Consider the following 22,114-nt stretch of genomic DNA (forward strand, 5'->3'; position numbering starts at 1 on the left):
AAATTATCTAGGTCATTGCACGAGAAGGGTAGTCTTTAATATCTTAAAATTCTCCAAACAAATTTATCCAAAAAATTTATCTTTATATCTAGAAAAGTTATCTTTAGATTTAATATTTTCATTTAAGAATAGTTATTAGAAAAACCACTTTAATCGATATTACAAACTAAGGCCTGATAGTAGTAGACTAGAATTAGCCTAAGGGATTTCTTACATTGCTTCTCTCTGAGATCGATAATTAGGGTCTTTAAAGAAAGCCCTATATTACTTGAAATGATATGTATACTTGCATAGAAACCGTAGTGTGTGAAATATAAATCACATTCTAAATTTTATAAAATATTATTTCGCACACTAGCAGCTTAAATATAAATTGGATCAAGTTTTTTTTGCCATCTTTCGGAGCTTAAAAATCTATGTAATTGCGGGTCGGGTCAGTTCCCCTACTAGAACCACCAAAATCCCCTTTGTTATCTATGTTTCAAAACACTATTTTAAAGCAAACACACCACCTTTTTATCGTGAGTCTTCCTCAGTTTCTCCTCATCTTGTAATTGACTATGATGATACGTCGTAGTGGGAGGTCTCTTAGACCTAAAATAAAATAAATTTGATGTTATATTTTGTTTTGGTTACAAATGTCTTTTATAGAATCCTTCTTGAATATTTTTCATAGGTTGATTATGGTCTGATTTATTTTGGACTATTCTTCAGTTGTGAGTCTTCACAAGATTTTAAGAAGTCTTACACTTCAAATGTTATGAGGGCATTTCTTTATAAATATCTTCGCAACTATTATTTTTGTTTCTTCTTAATTTTTGTCTATTTATAGTCTCACACATCTTAGTTTGCTTTTATAATCAAGAGTGACCAACAAAGAGAATTTTAAATGTTATGAAAAATTTTTCTTAGGTCTGATTTATTTTGGACTAGGGCACCCAGAATCCTAAAGTATAATCCTAACTTTTGAAGTGTAAGACTTCTTAAAATCTTGTGTCATGATCCCTTGTTATTCCATGTAGTATCATTTGATCTCCTTGGTTAAACACACTCTCACAACACACTCACTCGCTCACTCTAACACAAGACACTCCAAGCCTCTCTCTCTCTCACACACACACACTCTCTCCTCTCCAAGATAAGTCTTCACATTCTTTATTAAACTCCTTCCCCAAATGTTTCCTCTACAAAATTTAAGCCTTCTTAATCCTTCTAACTCCCACTCTTATCTATAGTTTGATGATGCAAAATGAATAACTAATTTGGTCAAATCATCATGAATGAGATGCTCAGGGTTCAACATTGCATCTTTAGGTTAGCACTGTGATGCTTTTGTATTAGTTTTGTGATGTTAAGCTCTATATCCTCCAATATATTACTTTATCATTAATGGCACTATGATGCTTTAGATAGAGCTACATCACTCTTCCTTAATTTTGCAGTGTTTTTAGCTGGCATTTCTACACCTTGCTCTTGAATGAAGTGTTGGGAAAGTTTCCAACATGTTATTTATGTACTATCCTTCAATTTTTTAAATCATTCATGAATGATTACTTGAGAGTTTTCTTATACAAAAATACATAAAAAAGTGTAATAATTAAAGAAAATATGGAATTAAGATTAATTTAGACATATATTCTTATGATTTTTTCTCATTCAATAATAAATGTGAATAAAAAAGAAGAGCGAGAAAGAGAGAGACGGAACCTTTATGGAGAGAAAAAAAAATAATGGAAAGAAACACTTCAATTCATCATCAATCATTATATAAAACTTATAATTAGAAGTATAACTAACAATCCATTAAATAAACATAACAATGAAATTCAATTCCTTAAGTTTTTGATAAGGAAGCATCTCTCTATTTTCTTCAAAAGCTTCTATGATGTAAATTTTAGAATTGAAAGCTTTGGATGAAAAAATATAACTAAATTTATATAAAATATCATTGGCTAAGATAATATTATTTGATATATGTGTACTATATATAAAAGTAATATGAGTTGGATGAATAAATTTGAGAAAATTAGTTTAAGTCTGCTCCCAATAAGATTAGCAATCACCTTATTTAAGGCATTAAAAAGGATATTTGTCTTATATCATTTAAATTTTGAGTATGATTACTTTTAAGTATCAAAATAATAATATAATGTTTAAATCTTATGGAATGCTTGGAATTGAAAAATATATAGCAATACTTTGATAAAGGAATAATACACTAAAATTTTTAAAGAATTTAGAGATGAAGTCATATTGATCAGGAGTTTATTATTACGACTCTTAATAAAAAAAAAAGATATTTTAATATTCTCTTAGAGAAACTGACTATAAGAAGATTATTATCATTAGTTAGAAGGAAAATAAGATAGTTTACTCTAGTCAGTTTTAGGTTTGCTAAAATAGGAATGTAATGCAAAAGGAATATATTGCATTACATTTTTAAGTTTGATTTGAAGAAAAATAAAACCAGTGTAATATAAGCATGACAATAATGACTACCATACGATATTAAGTAGTGGTGACAGACAGTCAAAAGACGGTGAATGATATTGATAGACATGACCGATAGTGCTTGAGGGCTATAAAGGCTAATGATTGTAATGGAGCGTGGCAGGTGGCGACTGGTTGATGACACTAAGTGACAAGATGTAGCAGTAGCATCAAGTGGTGGGCACCAATCTCACATTGCATTATAGCTCAAATTCACCCAAATCCAACAAAATTTGAATACATTAGAAATTAACTAAACACTACATTTTATATGTATTGATATCCTACACTACATTCCTTTTTCCTCAAATCAATCACTCACATATTCTAAACCCATGAATTTGGAACGTAATATTCCCTTTTAGTTCAAACCAAACACCCCCTTAATAAGCTTAAGATTTATTCTATTTTTAATTATCTAAAGCTAGGACGTGAGAGCATCTTCATCTTTAAAAAGATAGTAGGATTTAACATGTTGTTTAATCCATTTATTCTCACATATAATTCTTTGATTTGGGCTTTTTTCATTAAAGAGAGCTTCTTTAAGCATACAGGTGATTGGATGCTCTTTCAACTCATTCTAAATTATGGATACTAGCTTGGCCTCTTAAGAGAAGCTTTGACATTAGATAGTTTATTGCAACATGCATAATTATGATCCACTTTCACAAGATATTTTAAGTTTAAGAAATAATAACAAGAAAATTTGAGTAGTTAATCTTTGTAAATGAATCTCTTTTTAAGCATGAGATTTATTCCAATAGTAACTTGGATTGGTGAATGATCAAAGTAAAGAGGCACCAAAACCTTATAATAAGTTGATGGAAAGTGCTCCATTAAATGATTGTTGCAAAAGACTCGAACAAGAAAATATCTTATGGGTCTATCCAATTGTTTTTTAAACAAGGATAAACTTATTTATGGAAGCTCAAATTGTCCAAACTCATATATGCATTTATTAAACTCTACAAGTTTATAAGGGATAAGGGATTGCGACTAAACTTTATTCGGAGATATGATGTAATTAAGATCCCCCAAAATAGCCCAAAGTTCATAAATGAAAGTTAAAATAGCAATTAGAGAATGCCACATTACTTTCCTCCGAGAAACCTCATAGTCAACTTAGAGATAAATGTCACCAAAAATTTAACAATAGAAAAGCACAAAATGCCATGGATTTATTGAGGATTAGAGCTAATATTCAAGAAGGAGAATTTAGATGAATCCCATTGACATAAATTTTGTTATCAAAAGATAGACAAAAATTATCACTGCCATCTTCTATATGAAAGATCTTAAGAGTTCTACATGAAACAACATCATAGAGTGTCATTGGACTTTAGTCTCAAGGAAAGAAAGAATATCAATTAAATAATATTTAACAAAATATTACAAGCAGGGCTTATTGCATAACCATAAAAGCCCCTTATATTATATGTCATGATATTTGGATAAAACATAATGTTGAACATTAGGAGGCCCTTCATTTTTTTTGTCTCATCTTCATCTCTTAGAAGTAAAAGACATTAAAATATGAATAGAATTTTAAAAAAATAACAAAAGCTGTGTCATTGAACTCTCCACAAGTAACCAAAGTAGAAATACTATTAGAGAAATATTCTTGTTATAAATTGATCACCCAAACAAACGAAAGAGCCCTTTACTAATGATGGAGAGGAAGGTGAAGAAGATTCATTATTAGTAGAAGACAATGAATGAGGGCTATTAAGGTCTAGGACTATGCTTAATAATTGGGGTGTAGAAAGAAATAGCTTTCGGGTTACTCAAGGCCTTATCAAATATTCCTCTACTCCAACTACGGTTCTGCCCCTACATGATGTAACATACAATATGGGCAAGTAGAAAGTATCATTTTCTTAGATAATTAGCTTTCTTATGGGCAAAAGTCTCATTTCCATTCATAAATCATGACCAGAATAATACGTTTAATTATTATGAAATTTTTTTTTCTACTCTGGGAGAATATATTTAGTATCAATTTGAATACTAAAGTGTTCTTATGGGCAAAAGTCTCATTTCCATTCATAAATCATGACTAGAATAATCAGTTTAATTATTATGAAATTTTTTTTCTACTCTGGGAGAATATATTTAGTATCAATTTGAATACTAAAGTGTTAATATGTGAGTCTAGATTGGGTGGTTGGGAAGATATCAACAAGTGGTTGTCTTTTTTTAGTTATTTTAAAAATTTGAACCTTTGCCTAGTACTATAAAGGGAGCCTTGACAGTCTATCATTAATAAACTAAATATCTCTGACAACCCTTAGGATAACCTTAGGATACGTAAATTTAAATAAGAAGAAACATAACAAGAGTTGTGGTTAAAAAGTATATTTGAGTTTCCAATGTTTATGAACAGCTTGAAACAAGTTATCATAGAAAGGATGTCGTCCAATTGTGTAGATAACCACAGCAAAATTCCATTATATTGCACCTTCAAAAACATTTTTATCCCAAAAGAGACATTTTCATCCATATAGAGGATGTAATTCAAAGCGAGAGATGATAATTTCAATACACTAGCAATCAAAAGTCCCTTATAGTTCATTGTAATAGGATGCTAACATGTTGTAGATGGCAGAGTCAAGAATAGCGGATGATGATGAAGATGTGGGGAATTTTGACAGCATCAATGTATCCACGGTCCAAAAATAAAGGGCCAGCAGGATGCTCCGATAAAGAAGGAGAACCATAAAAGAGTTTAACAAAGAAAGATAATAAACCAGAGAAGTGAAAAAAAAAAAATCTGAACACTAAATCACTCAAAAAATTTTGTCAAGTCTCTTGGAATCCCATATTTTATAAATTTTTTAATTATTTGAAGTTGTTCAATTCAAACATATGAAATCATTCATTCATTTTAAGTTAAAACAAGTTGTATAAACAATTATAATTTTAATAATGAGCATTTAATTCTACCTAAAAAAAAGGGCATTTACATATGTAGCATTCAATTCTTGTCAATTTACATATCTCAAATCAAAACTTTCATTTTTATATGCACAACACTCAAATTTTTCATATTATAACAAAATTGTAATATTTATATTTTTTAATAGTCAAATACATCTTCTCATATATAGATGTAAATATGACATAGTTAAAAAATTGAGTGCAAATTATGTAAATTTCCCAAAAAATAAGCTTTCTTGTACTTCGCCAATGTCTCACCAGTTTTAAGAGTGCCCCGCTTGGGCTATAATCATTGGAGTAGCTCGGATAACGATGGCTCCACAAGATTCCTCTCCTTCGTCAAGTCTTCCTCCTTTCATTTCCCCTACCACAGCTGCTACCAGATTCAGTGATGGCCGGAGGTACAACGCCGGTGGAGTCGTCTTCTCGGCCGGCTGGCAACCGGGCGAAGGAGGAGGAGGTGGTGTCCTGTGCTCCGCGTCCTCCTAGGGTTGGGGATTATCTCGGAAGGCATCGTCTTTCTGCCGCCATTGGCCGCCTTCATCAGGAGATCCAATCACTAGAAGTAAGAAAAACCTAGCCTTTCTTGTTTTTGTTCAGTTTTTTCTCTCATAGAGCTCCAGAGGGATTTTTGAAACTTTATCTTTTAATGTGATTTGATTATATAGAAAAAAACGAAGCCCTTTTTGTGTTGGATCTGTGATATGGTTGAATAATTTTAACATATTTTAGTTTTGGTGAGATCTTTGGGTTGGTTCTTCTCTGGAGTGGAAATTAAATGCTTCTGCTAAGTGTTATAATTCTCTTAGTTGAACGATTTTAGCTTGATTTATAGGTTCTTAGCAGATCATTCTTTCCTTTGATGATTCAAATGAAGTTTGATGCGTGGTAGAGAATTCGAAGTGGAGTAATGAGTTATTGTTTAAGTGTTGCAAGAGAATTCAACACACAGTCAGGTAATAAAATAGTCAAGTAGAAACAACAAAAGTTTTAACGTGAAAAATCCGGAAAAATTACGGGATATAATTCAGTTGAAATGATTCACTATGAGTTAGTGATTGCACGTAAAGTCATTGTCCCATATGTGGAAAAAATGTTACTCGGTTTATTGAGTTAAAAGGATTGTATATAAAAGACCTCGTTGCCCCCACGATATGGAGTGGTTGCAGCAGGGAGTAGTTGATGGAGCTTCAGTACACCGTCTTCGAGGTTGGCATGATGCTCGAGATGATGCACTGCTCCATAGGAAGCTTTGTGATTCCGCTTCGTCGGTTATTGCTTTGCATGGTACTTCATCGCTCATCAACACAAGCCTTGATTCCGCCCGGAGCTTTATTGCAATGAGTAGAGGGCGGTCAGTCAGCAGCAAACAACCTATGGTGGTCGACAATGGTTGGCGACTGCTGGAACGGATTGTATTTGTCGTGTCTTCTGTGAAGAAGCGATGTTGGAGTTTAGCGTCTCCTCCAATCTTCAGTCTTCTTTAGATTCAAGTTCTCCCTTCCTTCTCAAGTGGGGAGTGAGGATCAATTTATAGAGTATGGAAGAGACCTCTCTGCAAATAAATAAGTAATTCATACTAATTCATCAGACGACCCAGAGACATTTCCTTGTTTGAATGTCATTTGATAAACAATTGAGTGTCTTAATGATGTTAGAATTGAGTAATATTTGACTTTGGATTTGTCTCACCGGGTAGTTGTATTTGACTATAAGTTTGTCATATTTGAAATTCGTTTAACATTACAATTATACATTAAATGCTTCAAAAAGTGATTTAACGGCTTGATGTGGACTTAATTTAACTCAAACTGAACCAATTCTGCTATTATTGAGTCTTTTTCATCAAGTTGGTCAGTTTGACTTTAAGTTTAGAAATTAAAATTCTAGATGATTTTAAATTTAAGTTTGAACATTTTTTTACTCAAGAAGTTGTCTCAAGATTCCTGACATGCATTAAGATTTGTGTTGAATGATAAAAATCTATTAATGATTTATCAAAGTTAATAAAGATTGTTTAGCAAATCAAACTATTTTGCTTTCTATTTTTTTAGCAAATGTTGGGTTTCCGTTCCTAATACAATGTTCTAAAAGGTAAATAAAAGTATCAATATGTACACGAGATATGCCTTTTCTTTTTTACTTCTCTTTTTTTTATTTTTTCTTTTGGTGTATGTGATAGAAGCCATCATCATGATCATTAACTTGTGTCAAATTTTTTTCGTCGACCTTATGGATACTTCTTCATCTTTTTCTCCATTTACTTTTGTTGAGATGCCATGGAGTTTTAAGTTTACCATATGAAAATTTTTATTCCCAACTTCTAGACAAGTTAATTTGATCTATCTTTTTTTTCCCATGCTTTGACCTTATATATTTTCACTTTGGTGGCACATTTATAAATTTTAGATTTACTTCATGGTGTACGTAAATCTACTTTTGAATTGAGTTGTGTCATGGTTATAGTTTGTATCATACTTTTTGTATATGCTATTTTTTATTTTTTTTAATTATTTCTTTCCTTGATTTGTCCTTGTAAAAATTTACATGTGTTAATAGATTACCTGTCATTTAGAACTAGTTGAGTTTTTTCTAATTTGTCTCAGGTACTCTTAGACCTACCATTATAAGTAGGAGCCTTACTCATGTAAATATGTAATTTCATTATAGCTGCATGAAGATTTTGAAACTTCTTAGAAATTCCTTGAGGTTTCCTCCTTGCTCTTTGTGATTTAGAGGTAACTGAAACATCACAATGAATCGCTTAGGGTTTGTTTTAGGATGGATTTTTTTTTCATTTCTATTTTTCTTAAACATGTTTGTTCAATGTGTTTTTTACATATCTTCTATTTTTTGTTTCTAAAAATAAATTAACATGTTTTTCAAAACACTCCGAACTACTTTTAGATGTTTTGAGTGTTTTTAAAACAATCATACTTTAATTAAGTAGCCAAACATGTTTTGTTTTAAATCAAAACATAAATGAAACTAATTAAAAATAAAAATAGAAAATAAAAAACAAAAGTGATCCCAGATGGCACCTTAAAAAATCCCTAGTGGTCTGATCCAATACGAGTATTTTGATATCCCAAAGAAAGTATATTCTATACCTACTAAAAGAGATAAGAATGATAGGGTGGAAACCCCCTGAGATTCTTATTGATTTCAACAAGAAGTTACATTTAGGAGGAGAAAAGTCACCAATGGAAAAATGTAGATACCGAAGATTGGTGGGTAAGCTTATTTACTTATCACATACTATATATGATATCGCTAACTCTGTCGGTATTATGATTTGACATATGAATAGTCCGATTGAATAATATTTAGAGATAATTTATAAAATATTGAGATTTCTTAAAAAAACCATTTGCAAAGGGTTACTGTTTAAGAAATCAGACAACAGGGAGGTAGAGGTTTACACTGATGCTAGTTAGGTAGGAGAACTCACGAACATAAGGGTACTTGGTATTCTTCCTATGTTTGGGGAAGTCTGGTCGCTTGGAGGCGCAAGAAGCAAGCAGTGGTATCTAGAAGTTGTGTAGAACTTGAGTACTATACGCTTGGTTTGAGAATTTGTGAAGGAGTATGCATCCAAAGGTTACTAAGTGAGTTAGGAAATTCCACGGTCAATCCCATAAAGATGCTTTGTGATAGCCAGACCACCATTAGTACTGTAAAGAATCTTGTGTATCATGACAAGATCAAGCACATTGAGATTGATAGACATTTTATCTCTGAAAAGGTCAATTGAGATATTATTCACTTAATCAGCATTTCGGGTCATTTTCAATTCGCTAATGTTTTCACTAAATCTCTACCTCCAGCCAGCTTCACTGATTTGAATACCAAGCTGGGCCTTCACAACATCTATTACCCAACTTGAGGGGGAAGTGTGGAATTTTGAGTTTCCTATTTTAGTGTTATTCTCTTTTTGTTATGTCATATTTTTTTCCATCTTGAGTTTGTTCACCTTTGATTACTTATAATGTTTGTAACTAAGATTTTCCTAGTTGTTCCTTGTTATATAAGGAGAAGAGAAGAGTTGTAATTTGATTGTTGAGAAATAAAAGAGCATAATTTCTCCATCTTTCTGCAGTTTCTCAATGTTACAAGTATGTATATCTTATAAATCGTAGTATTGATCATGTAACTTGATTAAGATGGCATGATTGATGAAATTTAAAATTTTTTCCTTGCTACATGAAGATTTTGGCTCTTGGAGATTGCGTGATTTTTGTCAGTGCTCTAACTTGATTATGATTGTGTGATTCTTTGATTTTATTCATCATTCTCTGATGCCTTTCCCTGTGGCTTACTCCACTATTTTCTTCCATGTTCCACATCTATTAATCTATATGATGTTCTTTTCTCACTTATTGTCCCTTAAGGCGCACCTTGATTGAGTGATCATTGCTAATTTCATTTTCATGATAATCGCTGACCATCTACTATTTAAATTAATAAATAAATAAATAAGCATTTTATTTTAAATTGATAGAGTATCAAAGTATAGACGGTCATCTTTTATTTTTAATTTTATAGCAGTTTTGTAAATTTGGATGATTGATAAAGATGTATTCAACTCTATGCTCAATGCAATTTTGTCGTTTATGATTGCTTTCATCTTTGATAAAATTTAATTATGTAGTAATGAAACTATTTATACAAAGTAAGCTATTTTTTCTTATTTTAGTGATGAACTTGATAATGCTAAGTATATCAGTATAAATCTTTTGGAACAGTTTAATTAAAATTGGAAATAGAAAAGGTTATGGTAAGTGCTTCAAAATCTGATGTTGTTTGTTTTTTTTCTTTTTTAATTTTATTTCTAAGTATCATAGACCTCATTTGTGAATGTAGTGCTTTGATGTTTGATAGCTGTTATTATGATCCTCATAGAGATGATTCAGCTTGTCTACATCATTTTTGGGATAATTATAGTTGTCTTCTAGAAATTTTAGTATTGTTGTGGATTTATTTTTAAACCATGAGGAGTCTTATAATTTTTTTCTTTTGACAAAAAAATAAACATCAATTTTTTTTATAACTAACCACATTTATACTAGATTTGATTACAAAAGTTTATTTTTCATAGCGGAACTTTCTAGTAGAAAATAAAAAAAGTTATAGCAAGTAGAACGATGGTTGATATATGAAAAGAAAATTAGCTCCAAGCAGACTCTTAGGGGTCATTTGAGATCACTTTTAATTTTTACTTTTTATCTTATGTTTTTATTTTGTTTTGTTTATGTTTTGATTCAAATTTGAATCAGAACATGTTTGTTATGTTAAGAATAAAATATTTTTTTAAAAAACACTAAAACAAGTTTAGTTGTTTTGAGTATTGTTAAAAACTAGTTTATTTATTTTAAAAATAAAAAATAAAAAATAAAAATATATAAAAATACAATAAACAAGCATATTTTTATGATCTCAAAAAAACCCTTAATGAATTTTTTTCGGTGCCTTTATATTTTGGTTCTTCACCTCCACAAAGTAAACTCAGTGTTTTCTCCATTTATGCAGTCAGAGTTAGAAGAACTGGATAAGATGGAGCCATCTTCTGCTTGCGAGGAGTGAGTGTTTAAATAAGATTTCTCTTTTCACTGCATCCAATTAAACTCTGCATAAGGAATAAAATAAAATTTTGTATGGCTCTGACCAAAAAAGCTTCAATTTTTTTTTTGTTTTTTGGAAGTTTACATACATTCCACGCAATTCTTATGTATTGACATATCTAATACCTTAACTTTCATATTTACATTTATAGCACTATGATGTTACAAATCTATATGCATGAAAAGGTGTATTTTCACTGTTAAAAGATAAATAATACCGATATATTCTACGTGATATTAAATATTTATGTGCTATGCATGTAAATATAAACAATTAGGTGTTAGATATGCAAATGTATAAGAATTTTTGGGTATCTATGTAAATAATAGTGTTTTTTTCTTGCAAATTTATATACGTACCATGCAATTCTTATGTTTTTACATATCCAATATCTTAACTTTCATATTTACATTTATAGTGCTATGATGTTTTAATTTATGCATGAAAAGTTGTATTGCAGTTTTAAAAAATAATAATAATGTTATTTTAATTGTGATATTATATATTTGAGTGTTATACATGTAAATATAAAGGTTTAATTGTCTGATATGTAAATACACAAGAAACCCTCTTTTCTTAAACTGACTATGCTGTGGATTTTGCAGTCTTCTCTCTTCCATGGAAGCAATACCAGATGCTCTCCTTCCCATGTGAGTCAACAAATCCTTGCAAACCAGTAATGCTGGTCATTTTAACTTTTTTCATCAACTTTTAACATTGCTGCTGCTTATCTCAGCACCAAAGGACCTGAGAATTCTGCCTGGGAGAGATGGTTTCAGCCGGTCCGAAGCCCGCGGAACCGGAAATGGTGGAGCAACAGATACTCACATTTTGCTTGAGCGTTGGAACTCTGATTTGTTCAGGCTAAAATTACAGTGTCAGCTCTGTTCTACTTGTGCTTCATCTTATGTTTATAAAACTTCAGATTGTATTCTGTACTGTTTAAGTTTGATGGGATACCTTTTATAAAGACAGCAAATGTTGCATTGAAAATTGAATCTTTCTATCTTTGATTGTTATATGGTAGCAGATATGGTTTGTTGTGATAGTAATAGGCAGTCCATGTTGGATTTTGGTGGAGTTAGCTGGGCTATGTGATGCGGGCGAGTCTCCCGCACGGGACGCGGCAGCCTCACGCGTTGTTTGATAGTAATAGGCAGTCCATGTTGGATTGTTGTGGAGTTAGCTAGGCTATGTGATGCAGGCGAGTCTCCCGCACGGGACGCGGCAGCCTCACGCTACTTGGCCGGGTCAGGTATGTTTGACCGGTTCATCCTAAAGGAGGAGGGCGCCTCATGATCGGTCCTTGATTGGGAATTGCTGCCTAACTGTGAGGGCCCCACCCTTAGCTATCATAGTATTATTTATATTTTATTTTCTATGTTTTAGGTCAGTTTTTGATTCAGTTTTTTGTTAGGACAGTTGTCAACATCTAGGTTTCACCCTTCTAGGACTGTATCCGAAGACGAGAAAGTGCTCCAGTTGTAACTCATCATTTTTTCTCTTCTACTTCCAACCACCTTTCCTGCTGCTGCCCAACCACCCCCCGGCATGCTGAACAACCACCATCCACCATCGCCTTCCCTGATGTTGCCAGCCTTCCTCTTATTGCTTCCGACCACCCAACCATCCCACCAATCCCCCTCAAGCAGCAACACTGCCTCCTTTGGCCCATCCCCTAGTTTCAGTGTTTGTGTTAGGGTTTCTTTGCTATTTCCTATTTCAGAGTGTGTTTATTCTAATCCATATTTGCTTTTCGTATCCGGTATCATTATGGTAAGTTTTGTTGTAGGGAATTTTACATATATACCGCACAATTCTTATGTATTTACTTATCGAAGACCTAGAGTTTGATATTTATACTTGTAACAACTTCGTGTCATAAATATATGCATGGAAAAGTGTATTTCACTTTTAAAAATGTAGTAATGATTGTATATTTGACGTGTTGTTAAAAATTTAAGTGGTATGTATGTAAATATAAATGTTTAGGTGTTAGATATGTAAATACATAGAATTGTGTGGTATGTATGTAAATGCCCCCTATTTTTAATGTGATTTATAGAGAATCGACTGAGTTGAACCATGGAGCAATTCTGCTATTTAATACTTGGGATGTAAAAAATGGGAGTATATAGCTTATTATTTATGTACATAATGAATATACAGTTATGTATGTAAATGATATGGTATTTGTATGCACAAATACGTTCAAACAAGAATTTTTTGCTTATTTTCCTGAATGGAGCTCACCATTCTAAGAGACTCGATCGAGGCACCTGTCGAAGTGGTTGAATTGAGCCCGCATGCTAACATGGTTGTATCCGTTCCTTTGCAAGGTTGGTTTAGCCAACTTGTGTGGAAGCAACTATCGGAGAAAGTTATCATGACTAATAAGGACATGTCAACCCATCATTAAAAACACCAATTGATATTCACGTCTTGGTCTTTCCGTCCAGAAATTAGTGATGGGCGTCTTACTGACACCCACGTCACAGACTTTTCATCAAGACACTGGAGAAGGGTGTTGTATAGTACGAAATGTGTTATTTATTATATTATTACTTTTCTCCTTTGTATAAATGATAAGACGAGATCAACGGTTCTCTTCCTGACAACATCTTGATATATATATATCTCTCTCTCTCCCTCTCTCTCTCCCTCTCTCTCCCTCTCTCTCTCTCTCTCTCTCTCTCCATTTATATATGGAGAAGGGTTGTGTATACTCACGAACAATACGAGACCCTACATCTTGAAGGGATTGCACAACATGGAATTTTCACATAATAATTTCTTGTTGCCTTAATGGAATGTTTTAATGGAAACTAGCCGTTGTTATTTATTTTAATTTATATATGAATATTTAAAGGGGCATTGACATATATACCGCCCAATTATAATGTATTTACATATCTAGACACCCCAACTTTGCATTTTATATAAGATTTGGATTGTATAAATATAAAAAGCAAAGTTTAAGTGTTAGGTATTTAAATACATACGAATTGAGCGGTATGTGTGTAAATCCTTCATTTTATAAAAACTATCAGCATTATTAACTTTTCATCATCCAGTTTTTTGGGACATTTACATGAATAACCCACATTTCTTATGTATTTACATATCTCACGATAAATCATGATCTGACGGTGTTGTTTGACTGTGTTAGCGCATGCATCTCTGCATGTGTTGTTCGTATGGAATAATTTTTCGAGAAATTATTCCATACGGACATGCATGCGCTGTCTGATATCGGCCGTCGATCATAGGTTTTTTTTTTTGTTTTTTTAAATAGAGCCCACTGAAATACAGTTTTGATGTGATCGACGGTCGAGATTGGACAACACATGCATCTCTGCATGTGTTGTCCGTATGAAATAATTTTTCGTTATATCAGAGTTTTATTTGCAATGTCAGCACACATAAGTTATTGACATATTATTTTCTTAAGAAAGCATATTGTGTTATGATAATTAGGGTGGGAAGGAAAGAAACCTAACAAATAATATTAGGGAAATTTATATGCATACCTCACATTCTTATGTATTTACATATCTAACACCTAAAGTGCGATATCTTCACTTATAATATCTTGGTGACATAAACTTATGCATACAAAGGCATATTTTATTTTTATGAAAATGGTGATGATATTATTGTTGATGTGATATTAAATATTCAAGTAGTATGCATGTAAATATGAATGTTTAGGTGTCAGGTATGTAAATACATAAAAATTGTGTGGCATTTATGTAAATGGCCCTTAACATTAACCTTAGTGAATATTTTGAAACATAGCTAATAGTACAAATATTATCAGCATTGTAGGGGAGAAAACATTTAAAGTGATTTCTAACTATTTATGATGTTAAGGAGATGAGTGAAGATATTAATATTATCACCAATGTTATGGAAAAGTTTCTCATCAATATTAGGGTTGTCAAAAGAGGTCATTTTTCGCGAACAAATCATATTTGATTTATCAATGAGTTTGTGTTCGATTCGTTAGATAAGTAAACGAGACGAACGCGAACAATTTTTTTTTCATTCGATTAGTTAAACGAACCAAACACGAACGGTGAGGTGTTTATTTGTGTTCGAATCGTTATTGTTCGAAATATAAAATAATTTAAAATAATTATATATATGAAATTTATGATATTTTAAAAAATTAAATTTAATAAATTATAATATATAATAAAATAATAATAATAATATATTAATATACTAATATAGATATTATATATTTATATAATATAAGTTATATAATTAATATAATATATTATTTATATATATTAATATTAGGGATGTCAAGCTGACTCGTCGTTCGCGAACAGCTCGTGTTCGCCTCGTTCGTTAAAAACCGAACACGAACAGTTGACTTCACAAACAATTTCAAACACGAGCTTATTTCAAACAAACTAAATTTCAAACGAACCGAACACTAACACAAGCTCTGTTCGTTCGTGTTCGGTTCGTTTACACCCCTAATAGCCATAACAGTTTTTTGAACAATAAATTATTTTTCAGCAATGTCATAGCTGTTTTTTAATAAGATGCAGCTGCCCCAAACAGACTTATAATCTAATGATTATAACAATAACAAATGTGTATGAATTGGGTTGTACTTAGTCTCCAAATCAGTTGAATTATGTTAGGAGTTTAGCTCAGTCGACTAGAGAGGAAGGTTGTGATTTACATACAAACAACATTACCTAGGCATGAAAATGAGTACTTTACTTTTTGAAATTTAAAATGGTGGTATTCTTTTATGTGATATGAATAATATGGGTGGTATATAAATAAAATGAAAATTTTAGTGTTAAATATGAAAATTTATTTCCACTTTTGAGTAAACTTTCTAATTAATGAAGCCAAATGATAAGTTCATCATTACCATTTCCAATGAAGTGTAAATAGTGTCATCAATCAATTATGATATGATGACAATTATCCTTCAAAGTTCAATATTTATTAAATTGGAACCAAAGTTCTTAAGGGAGATGGATGGGACCAAAATCTAGATTGCTTGGAGGAATTTCTCTTATTTTCCCAAGAAAATCATCCATCTTAAATGTTTAGATTCATAAGATTATAGTCATCAATTAACTTGAAAAAATTGAGAGATAGTGGTAAATGAAGAGAAATGTACTACATTATAAGAGAAAATAGTGTCATTAAAGTTATATTAGGAACATGAGAGGTATTACAAAGTTTACTCATATTTTGGATTTCATTCTTGGTCTAATTATTTTGGACATAAAAATAATAAGGCTAAAACATATAGATTTTTAGAAAATTTGCCAATGTTATTATGTTTGATGAATATGTAGATAGTATTAGCCGAGCAATATTTGAACACATTAAGTCTTTGATGTTATAAAATCCATTTTGTGAAACAAAAGAGGATGAGGGAGATACATTTTGCCTTCTTGAAAAAAAAAAGTAGGTTCAATTTTTTTTAAGTAAAAAGGTTCAAATTAAGTATGGACACTTAATTTTTAATTGCAAGCATAAATAGTCCATAAAATAAAATTTTATAATTCACTACAAAAATAATATATAGCAACAAACAACTACAAAGTAGTCTATGATGGGGAATACATCAATTGTACTGATTCTCGTCTACTATAAGGTAAAAAGTACATGACTACAATACTATTTGCCAACACCAATAATTTATTATTACTAAGCACTATATTATTACAATCTTTACATTTAACATTACTCATAAAAGCTTGATTATCAAAAGAAAGACACTTGCTTTTAGTAATAATAAATTTTAAAAATGTTAAATGAAATGAACTTAATTCTTATTAAAGATTGTATTGTCATTTAACCATTGATTTGAGGCTACAAATTAGTGAGTTATTATCTTCCTAACACAAGCCCCTCACATTAGGTTCATCCACGACTTAATTTTTTTTCCAACCCATAAAAATTTGATTAATTATAATTTTATTATTGATCCCTACCCTTTAATCCTTTGTGTCTCAATCACTTAAGAGAGTTAATAAGCATAATCATTACCCATTTACCCTCTAATTTGACCTAAATCTTAGTTTGTAGTTCAAAATTCTGTAATTACCATTTTACCCCTAGGGTTTTTTACATCATAATTCCTTCAGTTTAACTCCAAAGACTTTGAAACTTTGTTGCTACCCTACACATGGGTTAATTTACACATCAGACAAATATTTATATTTTTTCTAATATTTATTTATTTTTTAATAATTATTTTAGTCCAAAAAAATAGGAATATTTAAAGCTAATTAATTTAGTTAACCAATACATCTTTTCTACCCTTAAAAAAATTAGAATGTTCAAAAAGTTAAAGGACATTTAGGAACAATTTTCATGATTTTTTGAATTATATTTTAATTTTAATAAATTTTTAATTAATTTTAAGGAATAAATAAATAGAAAATACATTTTATTTTCAAAAATTCATTTTTATATTTTCATAAGTCTCTCTAACTTCAAAGAATCTAGAGAAGTTTTTTTTTTTATTTTTATGATTTTATTTTTATATTTATAGTTATTTTATTCAAAAATAAGGAGAAATACATTTAAATATTAAAAATGCATATTTAAGTCTTTAAAAATTCATAAAAATATTTTAAAGTTTTTTTTCTATGGTTAGTGAATAATTTGTGATATTTTGAAGTATATTTATATTTTTTGATTTTTAATTATTTTTAATTAATTCTAAATTGAAAAATAGTTGAAAAATGAACTTTTTATTTTTTACTTCCATTTTATTTTTTATTGGTTTTCCTAGTCATAAGGAATAATTCAAATTAATTTTCATAATTTTCTGATTTTTATTTTATTTTATATAATTATTTTAAGCAAAAATCCTTATTTTCTTAGAAAATACCTTTTTGCATTAAAAATATTTTTTCTAACTTTCAAATTCTTACCGAGATCTTACAAGACCACTTTCTTCATTTTGGGATAATTTGGTGTTTTTTCAATTATTTTGTATTTTTCTGATTTTTAATATTTTTTATTGAATAGAAAAATCCATATTAACTTTTTTTTTAATTTGATTTTTATTTTTCCTAAAGTCTTCTAACCATAGTAAACCTACTTAACTTGATTTTATATTGTTCAAAACTTTATTTTATTTTTTCATAATTATTTAATTAAAATAATAATAATAATCCTAGAAAATTAGGACTTTTCATCATAAGGGTGTTCTTTGAATTTGGAAAAATCAGAAAACCCTCCTGAGCATATGAAGAGTAAACCCTCCAAATTTCACATTACTTTGATTAATATTTAATTAATTATGTTTTAAATAAGTTTAATGCATTTAATTAATTTAAAATAAATATAAGGCAAATATTTTTTTTAGTCCACATTATTCTTCTTTATTCATTGAGCACAGGGGCATTTTCATTTTATTTTCAGAATTTTTCTGCACCAAGATATGTATTTTTTAAATTTCTAAATTAATTTGAATTAGAAAATACCCTACTTCTCTACTTATCTGACTTGACACCCTATCATCCTCCGCAGCTCCAAACACCCACGTGGCAGGCTTTGGTTGGCTGGCCTCTCCGCACAAGCACTGACTCGCCCCGTTGTTTCATGTACCACATTCCCGTCAGACTTCTTCTCCGCCGCTTGTTCGATACACGCAAAAATGAACAGCATCAGTTCATTGTCCTTGATCGCTTGCACTTGATAACCGTACAACTTCTGACCCTAAGATCTCACTCTATACTTAATAAAATAAAGTGTGGTTTGTTCCTACACCATCTAAGTGATACAAACCTATATACAGTTAAATACATATGAAATACACATCTATTTCATAAAGGTCCAAACCGAGGTAAACTTTTGGGATTTTGGGTTATACCTTTGCCCAAAAGGTGAGGCCTCAATTGAGTTGGTTAGAGACAATCTCTTGACCTCACAAAGATCCTCAACACGTCACTTTGAGTTGTGTTTGGGTTTAGGTATGATCTAGACCAAATGGTGGATTGAGCTTAGTCATGGAGTAGGTTAGAGAGCTTGGGAATGGAGGATTTTGATTGTGGAAGTGATTTTAGGCTATGGTGAAGCTTTTGGAAGGCTCAATTTGAGGTCTGAAGATAGTGAGGATGAGCTTCGTAAAGTTAAAGGAATGTTTTGTAGCAATTTTGGCAGCACTTCGCTAAGGTTTTAAGCATCACCTCTCTTTGGCGTGAGGTGGTGGTGTTTTTATAGATAGGGAAGGGGGCTTCAATTGGGCTGGTCAGTGGGTGCAAAGTGCTGCTTAGGTGGAGGAGAGAAGATGACAACAATCCAATGGGAGTGAGCCACAATGGATTGGCTGAATTTGGTGTTTTGGCCATGGGTGGCATCTCGGGTTTGGTGTTTTCCGGTGTCTAGGGCAGTCGGCAAGGTCAAGAGTGGTGACTAGGTGGCTCAGAGGGGTCAGGGTGGAGAATTGTGGAGGCAATTGAGTTGTGCCAAGTGGCCAAAGGTGGATCAAAGAGGAATGGGGTTTAGGTCACTTTTAGGTTTGACTTGGGTTTAGCCCTTGGAAATGGCTTGGTCCACCTCTCCACGGTGGCTGGTGTGATCTTCTTGGTCTTTGTTTTCAGTCTAAGGAGCACATCCAAGAGGTTAGGGTTTGAATTTAGGCTTGGCATGAAGCATGGGATGGTGAGGCAAAGCTTGGGGGCTTGAAAGCATGTCCTCCTTTTGTCACTTAAGGTATGATGGACTTTCACATGGCTCATATGGCTTATATTTGGCTTGGAGGAGGCTCCACAGATTGCATATGGCTTAGCCAACTTTCATGAGGAGGAATTTTAGAAATTTTGGGGGTTTTGTGAGGTGTTGGTATAAATCAAATTTTGGGTGATTTTGATTATGACATTAGAGCTAGGATTGATTTTGATTAAATAGATGATGAGAATAAGGAATTTTTCATGCGGGCTTTTGATTTCAAAGGAATTATAAATTGGGTTTGGTTTTGGTGGGCTTTTTAAAATAGGTCATGTGTAATTGATTTGGGCTTGAATTTTGATTTAAGTTATTCATGATGGGCTTCATGGAAGAATTGTCATGAGGAAATTTGGGGCATGGATTTGGTGAAATTGAATATGTCATGTGAGCTTAAATTTGATGGATTTTGGATTTATGTATGATTTGGATTGATTTGAGTTTGATCTTATACATATGAATTCAGGATTAAATTTTGTTGGAGTTAGATTTGGATTTGTCATTAGGAGGATTTGAAATGGAGTTGGTAAACATTAGGGGCAATTTGGGAATTTTGGTGATTTTTGGTATTTTGGTGCAAAATTGTGATATTTTGGGAAATTTTAGTAATTTTATGGTATTTTGATAATTTGGAGAGGATTAAAATGATTTTTGGTGAAGGTTTGGGTATTTGTATAATTTTAGGTATTTATGAGGATTTGGGGGTATTTTGGTCATTTGACAAATTTTGGTGGATTTAGGGTTGATTGGATGATATGAGCATGCAAGCCATGAAACCTCCTCAAAGCCATATGGTCATATGAGAACTCATTTTGGAGCCCCCACTTAATGGTGTCAGTCATCCTAGTAAAGGGTTAGGGACTTAGGACCACCCACATGTGTCTTCAAAAGAGCCTAAGGAGTAGCCATGAACTTCAAGGGGAAGAAAGGCCAATTTAGGTAAGATGGATGGGTTTGGGTGTGTTAGGGAATTTGGGGATTTCAAATGTGTCCAAGTCCAAGCCACCCAGGGCTACCCTAAGGCCAACTGATTCTATGGGAATTCACTCTTGGGTCTTCATATGTTGGTCTTAGTTGTCTCAAGTTACAAATGATAGCTTGTGACCACCCATATGGGACTTCACAAGAAGAGCCAATAAGTGTTTGGAATTTTTAAGGGGGTAGGTTTCATCACTATTCCTCTAGGACAAAAATCTTATGGCTAGATCCCAGGGCTTCTAAAGAAGAGAATTAGACCTCATAAAAAATGAGGTCAACAGAGCCATGTGAACATTCCTTTGGGAGTACTCTTGACCCTAGAAAAAAAATGTTCTTTTTGGTTCTCTAGTTATGGGTGGCTTATGTGGGGATTTTCTTTGTGGATTTCGTGTTTGGAGGTATTTTGACTCCATCTTGTTCGAACGTATACTCTCGACCTATCACATGAGGATTCCCGTAAATAAGCTTTCCATGTTTCATTTTAAAATTTGTTTGTCTATTTTCGTCATATATCCCGTCTTTTCCAATTCCTCTCCTATTGAATTATTTATATAATTTGAGAGAGAGATTTATTTGAAAAGAGGAATCATACAATGAAGACATATAAATAGACAAGCTGGTAGTTAAGAGTTTTAAAAAGAAACAAAAACCAGTGATGCTCACTTATATTCCATGTTAGCCTATGTTAATTTATGCTCCATGTTAACTGATGTTCCTGTTAGCAAAATCCATGTTAAATTCTATGTGTCATGCTACTCTTAAATTTATGTTTCATGTTAGTTAAATTTATGTGTTAAACATTATATTTCATGTTGCAGAATAAAACAAAAAAAAATCGTGCACCTAAGTTTTCTGTTAGTCAAATTCATATTACTTTATGCTTCATGCCTCGTGTTCACCTGTTTTTTGTTAGTCAAATTCATATTACTTTATGCTTCATGCCTAAATATAGAGAGACAAATTCAAGCACATTTGGTAGTTATGATTAATATGTCAATGCAAGTTGAGATTTTATGATATTCATGTAAATGCAAGTTTGGATTTTATGATATATATGCAAATGTATGTTGGGATTTTATGATATATCAATAAATGCAAGTTGAGATTCTATAATATTCATGTAAATGCAAGTTGGGATTTTATGACATATATGCTCAAACAAATTGGGATTTTTATTATGCAACAGAGATGATTTTACATGTTTTAAGGCCTCTGCCAGTTGAATGTTTTTTTTTTATGGCCAATATAAAATGTGAATTCAAGCTAATTATGATCTCAGGGTCGCCTAAAATTTATAGTTGATGTTACTTGTAAGAAATATGATTTAATTCCTTAGGCTAAGTGAGAGAGAGAGAACTTAAACAAC

General features: G+C 31.7%; 1 protein-coding gene across 1 annotated transcript; it reads left to right on the forward strand.

The window, feature by feature from the left end:
* The first annotated feature begins 5,675 nt into the window (after positions 1-5,675).
* Positions 5,676-12,097, forward strand: LOC110035893 (guanine nucleotide-binding protein subunit gamma 2-like). Its single transcript, XM_020740218.1, has 4 exons — positions 5,676-5,992; positions 10,957-11,006; positions 11,655-11,699; positions 11,786-12,097. Exons 1-4 carry the CDS (start codon positions 5,819-5,821, stop codon positions 11,886-11,888), a joined length of 372 nt encoding a protein of 123 aa, XP_020595877.1. The 5' UTR covers positions 5,676-5,818; the 3' UTR covers positions 11,889-12,097.
* Positions 12,098-22,114: the final 10,017 nt, after the last annotated feature.

The sequence above is a fragment of the Phalaenopsis equestris genome, unplaced genomic scaffold (genome assembly GCF_001263595.1).
Source record: "Phalaenopsis equestris unplaced genomic scaffold, ASM126359v1 Scaffold000002, whole genome shotgun sequence".
NCBI classification, from domain to species: Eukaryota; Viridiplantae; Streptophyta; class Magnoliopsida; order Asparagales; family Orchidaceae; genus Phalaenopsis; species Phalaenopsis equestris.